The sequence below is a fragment of the Aplysia californica genome, unplaced genomic scaffold (assembly GCF_000002075.1).
Source record: "Aplysia californica isolate F4 #8 unplaced genomic scaffold, AplCal3.0 scaffold00488, whole genome shotgun sequence".
In the NCBI taxonomy this organism is placed as follows: Eukaryota; Metazoa; Mollusca; class Gastropoda; order Aplysiida; family Aplysiidae; genus Aplysia; species Aplysia californica.
Genome location: NW_004797758.1, coordinates 609,764 through 618,032, shown reverse-complemented (window position 1 = coordinate 618,032; position 8,269 = coordinate 609,764). Strand labels below are relative to the sequence as shown.

Below are 8,269 nucleotides of genomic sequence, written 5' to 3'. Positions count from 1 at the left end.
GAATCATCGTTAATTTTTTCAAATTCGAAAGTTAAGTGGTTCCGAAGTTTTAGGCGGCGAAAGTGAGGGACTGTCACACATATAATATGCATAGATAAGACAACAGCACACCCCAAAAAATAATAAATAGGATAATACGATGCATTTGTTTATGATTAAAAAGGTTAAGATCAGATTATTTCAATATTTGTATACGCTTTGAAAATCTGTCACTCGGTAGCTCCAGTTGTTTACAAAAAGTATACGATTATTTAACTCTGTCGGTAGCCACAAATTTTCCATTCTTCATTGCAAACAAACTGTATAGTGTGTGTACATCTAAAAGTAAGTATATATGTTTAACGCACCTATCAATACAAGTAGGTAATGTAAGAGACTAAACCTCTTAGCTGAACGTCCGATAGGACCGAGCCAAATGGGCAAAGACCCTTGAAAACTGTTATTACAAAAACAAACACACAAAAAAGACCCCAAAAAACAAACAAACCCCACCACAAAAAACAAGTACATCTAATACACACACACTTGAGTTCAAGCACGCCCAATATGAGATTTGGACTAGGGCCATCCGCTACCTAGCCGAGCTCGGTACCTACTGTGCTAACAGAACGCCACAATCAAACTGTAATTACCTAATGAAAATTTCATTATTATAATATCATATTATTTAGATCTGGATTTTGGTTTCTTTTCAGGGCTTTTCTGCATTCAATCAGCTTTCCAGCATAGCGATTCATCTTTTGACTGCTTGTGTCTTTCTACTGATGAGGGAACCTACACTGCGCATCTTCTACCTGCCTCTGTTACTGGTCGTGACATGAAGTGGATAACTACAGAACATTGGATTCTTACATCAAAAATATAATATGAGGAGTTTATAATCACGTCTTCATATTAGATCCGTATTTTGGAAATCACGGAGTTATGCTTCACATTAACTTAAAATACGACGTTCTACCATGAACGTGTGATGAAAAGTTTGTTCTAAAGTGGTGGATACTTTAGTTGTGCCTACAGATTTTTACATTAACAAAGGCATTTCGTTGAACAACTTCAAGAATACGACACACAGCATTCCAGCATATCATACAAAGTCTAGCTGTTTTATGCTACAGTGTTTATTCGTTTCTAGTGCCTATTTATGAATAAATGAAGAATTGCCAACCCGTCTCCATAACTTTGCAAGGATGTAAATGCAAAAGATTGTCCTGGAATGTTCACTGGAAAACTGTCGGGATTTACCAACAATCGATTACAACTGTTTCTCTGTCTAAAACAGATGAGGAACTAACACGCCATCACTGCTTTCACACTTACAAACTGTACTTGTGTTCGTAATGAGCGATTGCCTTGTTATAGATCATACAAACTGGACATACGGTTAGAAAAATACAAATTCCTCCTCTTGTGAAGGCAGGAAACCTCTGCCTAGCTCGTGCCGAAACCCTAAGGATTTATAAATAGCCCAATTCTTCTTCCTGGAATCCTGGTGACGTCACAGTACCCAGAAGCCCTTGCGGGCGACCATGAGGTGATGTCCCCAGGCACAGTGGCCACGACCCTTGTCCTGTCCTTCATCTGTCTGGCCACCACGGCCAGTAACATCCTGGTCTTTGTAGCGGTCGGGTACAGCCGGAACCTCAGGACCGTCTCCAACACCTTCATCGTGTCTCTCAGCATCGCTGACATACTGCTGGCGACTGTCGTCATGATTCCCGCCACTCTCAATCAGGTGAGGAAATCATGAAAAAAAAAATATCAGTGAAGTTTTGACATGAGCATATAAGACACACACACACACACACACACACACACACACACACACACACACACACACACATGTATTCACAAACACACACACACACACACATGCTATTGCGCACTTTATGACCTTACTTATCCCGTAATCTTAGATGACAGTTGGAGCTCCAAGGATGAAAGGGCAACCACTTTCCTCCATCCTTATCTTTTTTCAGTCATTCAAAGGGCTTCACTCAGCTTTTGACCTGTCCAGTTTTCTATGTTATCTTCCCATCTCTTTTTTGTCCGCCTTTCCTCTTCCTAAAAGATCATTTTTACAAGTCATGTTAATATTGTTATGTGCCCATACCATCCCAGTTAGCTTTTTTCACAGTGGTGAGAAGATCTTCATAGGGCCCATTGGCATGCCTCATTCTGTTCCTCACTATCTCATGTAACATGATTTCTGTGGATTGATGCCCGAAAGTTTTCGAAAGTAACCCATTTCTGTAGCTTGTATTGTTCTCTCTGATTCTCTTGTGAAGGTCCTGGTCTCACAAGCGTACGTGAAGACTAAAATATATGCCATGTACAAATTACATTAATTTTTTCTGCCAGTCAGGTGGGGTAATTAAATTAATATTTTGATATATATATATATATATATATATATATATATATATATATATATATATATATATATATATATATATATATATATATATATATATATATATATATAATATATATATTTATATATATATATATATATACTTTTTACCCCGCCCCCCCCCCTGGTCATCTTTATAATTGACCACAAACAAACACAGTTCCCTCATTGCTGTTCTATAGGTGTTATGTGCTTATATATTACTGTTACGTAATTTAAAGAAACGCTTGTCGGTTGTTGGAAGGAGCCAGTGGTAGGGCCTTTTTCTTCTTCTTTTGTTGTTGTTGTTTTTGTCCTTGTCTTAGTTTTTGTTGGGTGTTTTAAATAAAAACTTCCATTTTCGTTTTATTTTCTCATTTCTTACTTCATTGACACAAAATCTGTCACCGAGAAGATTCAAGTAAGACTTTCACCTGAAGCAAGATCAAACGGCAGAATGAATGTCTAAGTCTAACGGACAGACATTGTTCAGAGACTGAACGTTTTATAGCACCATTTTATTGCAATGATGTATCACTTTGATCGTACTTAACGCATTCTCATGGCCTTGATTTGTTGCGTAAGGCGTCTATTCATTTATAACATCAGGCCTGTATTAGAATCGACAACCTACTGGATGTGTCGAAAAGTGAAACATCGCATATGAGGGTGGGGGTGTAAAGATCCTCGTATATTTAAAACCATGCAATTTAAAATCGCGCCTTTAGAATGAAATGTTTCCTTGTCCGTTTTAATTATTCATACAGCTTTTTTGTCTACCTCTTCTACTTCTGATGACAAAAAAGTTTTTGGAATTTTGTATCTGAGAGTGTGTTTAAGAGAGAAAGAGTTTGTCAAATTTAAATTATTCAACTTCACACAGCAGCAACTAAAAATGTATTATTTCCGCCTGCAGACTAGCTGTTTTGCTTTAGTATCTGTGCCGACTAAAGAAAAATACCCAAACATCAGACTGAGATTTGAAAGCATTACATTATCGACGTTTTGGAATAGAAATCTTTTAGATTTCAGGTTATTTCATAGTTTCAAAATATTTCCCAAAGGCCCAGTCCTTTTTTCTTGGTGATGTAATACACTGCGTTCCAAACAGGAAGTTCTGCGTCTGTGGTGCCTAAGACATCGATCTCTAAATCGACGCGGGTAAAATCCGTCGAATATGGCAGTGCTATTTTTTAAGGAAACGAACATTCATCGATGGTTTGAAATGTTTTGTCCCCGTTCGTGCTATTATAATACCATGTACGAATGCTATTTTCTATAAGTACAATATAAAGGTCTATAAGTCCACAAACAAGAATTCACTGTTCGATTTTCTCTATTTAAAGCGCTGTTCACAAAGTGCGCAATGTCACGCATGCAGTGCGACGCAAAGACATCCAATGACTATCCACAATACATTATACTTCGAATTCTCAATAGAAGAAAGGGATATCCTCGTGACAGCCCACTGAAATTTTCCCTCTGAGCAATTTGCTACGTTTCATTCAGAAAAATGGGACTGTAAGCTATTCTTGCTGTGACTAGGGAACAGTGAATGGAAGTGTTTTTTAGCTTCTTTTGTTGGCTCCCCTTATCACTTCGCCTCGCAATCATCAAATTCAACGTACTGTCGAAACTGTCTAAGACGGCCACACTTTGTCTAAGAGAAAAGTAGCCGTATTCGACTGATAGTCGTTTCACACAGTCTCCATATAGAGTAAAGCTACGCACGAGAGAAAGCAGCAATTATTACTGGTGATTGTTTTATACAGGTGGTCGTTAGATCAGGTTTGTCTGTTTTGAGCCACGACGTTGTGGACTGGGCGTTCGTCATTTTTGGGGCATTTATTATGATGCTATTGGTATCACCTTAAATCGTGTTGAGGTGTCTTGTCTTTGATGAAGGCATACCCATCTAACTTGAATAAAAGTCGAGAAGTCTGTTATTGGAGGAGGTTGGGGTTTACTTGTGTCAGTGGAAACATTAGTGAGAAAATGGCCGCAAAAGCTTTACTGATTTCTAAAACTTGAGGGTTTTTGGAAATTGCAAGAGTACGGAAGGGGGTTGGCGGGGGGTGGGGGGAGAGGGTTGAGGTTGTGGCTTTGATCAGGTTTTTAAAGAACATAAAATGAGCCCCTCATATCCCCATCATTTGAACAGACGCAAAATGCCGATTCCTTTGATTTTATTATTTTGACGAGGGCTTGATTTCACAACGAAGCCACAGATTTCTGTATTTATCTTAATCATTTCAGATATAATCAGTTGATATTTTGCGGTTTCAGAAAAATGAGGAGAAAATCCATTGTCCGTAAAAATCACAGGGCATTCAAATGGCTCTACCTCGCTTCTCACCGCTGTGAATAACGGAACAAAATCATAAAGGCTGAATAGTTCTGCCGAAAGGACAAGGTTCTATAGCAAAATAGGCTGCCCTGATTTCTTCGGTTCATCAGGCTGCAAATGTCTAGTTGAAAATCGACACAGATTGGCATTGCTATGCAAATTATGTCAACGATTTGGCAGAGAAATGGCAGGCTGCCACGCAATGTTATCACCCCCACTTCCACGACACACACACACACACACACACACACACACACACACACACACACACACACATACACATAAACTCACTCACTCACTCACTCAGACACTCACTCACTCACTCAGCAAACACCCCTCCCCCCACACACATACCTATTCACCCTTTTCTCCTGACACTCTGCTCTTTCCAGGCGGTTTGGGGAGTGGGGTGGGGTAGAGTGAGAGCGTCAACATGGATGAACAGCTGAATAACAAAGGTATCTGAACCATTTTGAGGGAGGGGGGCGGAGGCAGGGGCTGACGAGTGGGTGGTTTAGGGTTACAATACTGGCTCTCAACCGTTGTCTTTAAATTAATGATCTACGACGACGCATTTGTTCATTGCATTTAGTCTGTAGCAGGTGAAAGGCTAATTATGATTTGTGGTGCGTGAATGGAGTAGAAAGCATATGCTCCAAAGCTGAATAGCCTGACACATCCCATTGTTGTTACTGAACTCTATTTCTCAACACTATGAACCGACTCGCTTTACTGGAAGGAATTTCGCGTTTTTGTCTCATGGTACCTCCAACTTATGGTGTATTATTACCTTACCTGCCAGTTCCTTGCTCTGGATCTTTATCATTCTGTCTTTGTCTATCTTCTCTTTCCCTCTCTCTCTCTCTCTCTCTCTCTCTCTCTCTCTCTCTCTCTCTCTCTCTCTCTCTCTCTCTCTCTCTCTCTCTCTCTCTCTCTCTCTCTCTCTCTCTCTCTGTCTCTCTCTCTCTCTCTCTCTCTCTCCCTGTCTCTCTCTCTTCCTGTCTCTCTCTCTTCCTGTCTCGCTCTCTCTCTTCCTCGGTCTCTTCCTCGGTCTCTTTCTCTATCTATCTATCTATCTATCTATCTATCTATCTATCTATCTATCTATCTATCTATCTATCTATCTATCTATCTATCTATCTATCTATCTATCTATCTATCTATCTATATATCTATCTCTCTTTCTCTCTCTCTCTCTCTCTCTCTCTCTCACACACACACACACACACACACACACACACACACACACACACACACACACACACACACACACTCTTAGGCTTACCATATTCCCCCTGCTATCCATAATTAGTCCTCACTAGCCACACACGCTTTGCCCTGAAAATGACGAGCATTTACGTTGACATTGCTTTATATTCAGATCCATGTCTCCTCTTGCAAAATCTTTATTATGTCCGCGATAACCTGAACACCATATCGGAGAGGGACATTATCACCTATCCAAATCTGCACACTGAACTTTTTGATGCTAAAACACGAGCCAGCTAGGTCATTATCACAGCTATACCGCCAGAAGATCATACTTTATGACAGTGAAAACGTATGTTTATCTTATCTACCTGCAAATCTCCCCAAAACGTAGCTGGAAACATTCCTGCCTTCATTTTCTCAGAGAACATAGGTGTCATAAGCGCTTAACGAATGCTTGGGAAGTTCAAGCATGCTCAAAGAAAAACCCTCAATCTATCTTTAGTTAAGTTGAGGCATGCGAGAACGCAGTGCGGTTTCGTTGGAGTTGAACCGTTTTAAACGCTGCTGTTTGAACGTCGTTGTTAGCTTAGGCGTGAAAATTTTCCACTCAGAATAATTCACACTTCTGAAAACGTACTCAACTTGAGCGACACCACACAACTTTACGTTCGTCTTCCACAGCATACATAGCGTGCACACTACAGCAAAACTAGCAATAAATCCAGGCAGGTAGATATTTAGCGCGATGCTAATGAAGTAAGTAATGGTTCAGGTATTTCTTTTTTCCTTGAACTCGAGGTGAGCATGAAGCGAATTCTCCTTGTAGTTCTACTTTGTAGTGCTACTAACTTTCAGGCAACCATTTTCGGTAATGACCCTATTCCTAGAAAGTCATAAAATGTAATGCACAAGATTGATCAAATGCAGAAGCAAAGTTACTTTGAACTGAAGTCAAAATGTGTAAAAGCCGTAAGAGTTTGAACATACTTTATTTGGCCTGTGCCCCTTAGAACCGGTACAAGCTTTGCTGGTTAACGGAATCGTAAATTTCAAGGGTTTTACGGTTTACATTATTTAGCCTTGTTATCATTTTTTGTTGTATGCATTCCTCTGTGAAAATACATTAACTTTCTGTAAAAACGGTGGGAGACATACAGAGAGAGAGAGAGAGAGAGAGAGAGAGAGAGAGAGAGAGAGAGAGAGAGAGAGCAAGAGAGAGGAGAGGGAGAGAAAAAAAGAGAGAGAGAGAAGGAGAGAGAGAAGGAGAGAGAGAAGGAGAGAGAGAAGGAGAGAGAGAAAGAGAGAATGAGAGAGAGAGAGAGAGGGAGAGAGAAAGAAGGAAAGAGTGACGGGGAGAGGGGGAGATAGAGAGTGCAGTAGAGAGAAAGGAGAAAGAGAGGCAGAGCGGGGGGAGAGAGAAAAATTACGAGACAACAGTACTGGTGCTGCATGGGGTAGGGAAATGTGCTTAGCTGCGCATTAAAAGCACAGATAGAGCTCTGTAAAATCTAAACCAGAAACGCAACGGTGCATACCTCGATAAAACAGTTTTTAGGTGAAGTGCATAATACACAATATGTCGCTGTTTGTTTTAACATTATGGGTCGTGTGGAGATCAAAGGAAGGGAGGAGGGAAAAGAGACAATGATTTAATAAAAGAACGGAAAACACCACCACCAACAACATCAACATTAACATCAACATCAACAACAACATCAACAACAACATAAAACAACAGTAAAAATAAGAACATCATCAACAAACCCCAGACTTTTGATTGCTTGTACATAATAAACCGTGCCAGATTTAGACCAAGAGTTCATAGGACAGAGAAAAGATGCGATATTTTAGACTATGAACCAAATTTACGAAAAAGTAGTAAGCAAATGGACGTCTGTTTCACTGAAGGGAACTGGATTCTGCTCTCTATAATTAATAGTTCACTGGTAAAAAAGATAAGCAAGTATTCTCGGTTCATTTTAGGTTAGCTTTTATCATTTTACCAAAACAACAAACTCGACATCCTAAATAAAAACAACAACCAGCAACCCCCAACCCCCACACCCCCACCCCACACACACAAACTAATCTACAATAAACAAGTAAAAAAAAAAAAAAAGAACAAATATGTCAATATAACTGGAAAAGGTGATTTAAAAGTGTTTTGTTTTTTTTGTTATTAAGTATTTGGGGGAGGGGGGGGGGTTGCTTTTACTAAGCCTTTTAACACAATGCATTTCAGCATGTTAAACCGATTTTCATTTACTTTTTACAATTGTTTAGAGGTTTAGTTTTGTTTGTTTGCTTGTTGCGTTCTTTTT

The 8,269-nt window shown here is 39.6% G+C and overlaps 1 protein-coding gene across 1 annotated transcript in view; it reads left to right on the top strand.

The window, feature by feature from the left end:
- Positions 1-695: 695 nt before the first annotated feature.
- LOC101861308 (5-hydroxytryptamine receptor 6) overlaps positions 696-8,269 on the top strand; it is a gene marked incomplete at its 5' end in the record, with an annotated part of 11,843 nt that continues 4,269 nt past the window's right edge. Inside the window, 1 exon segment of the mRNA XM_005105727.3 lies at positions 696-1,732. Within this exon segment, the coding sequence (XP_005105784.1) occupies positions 1,535-1,732 (198 nt within the window).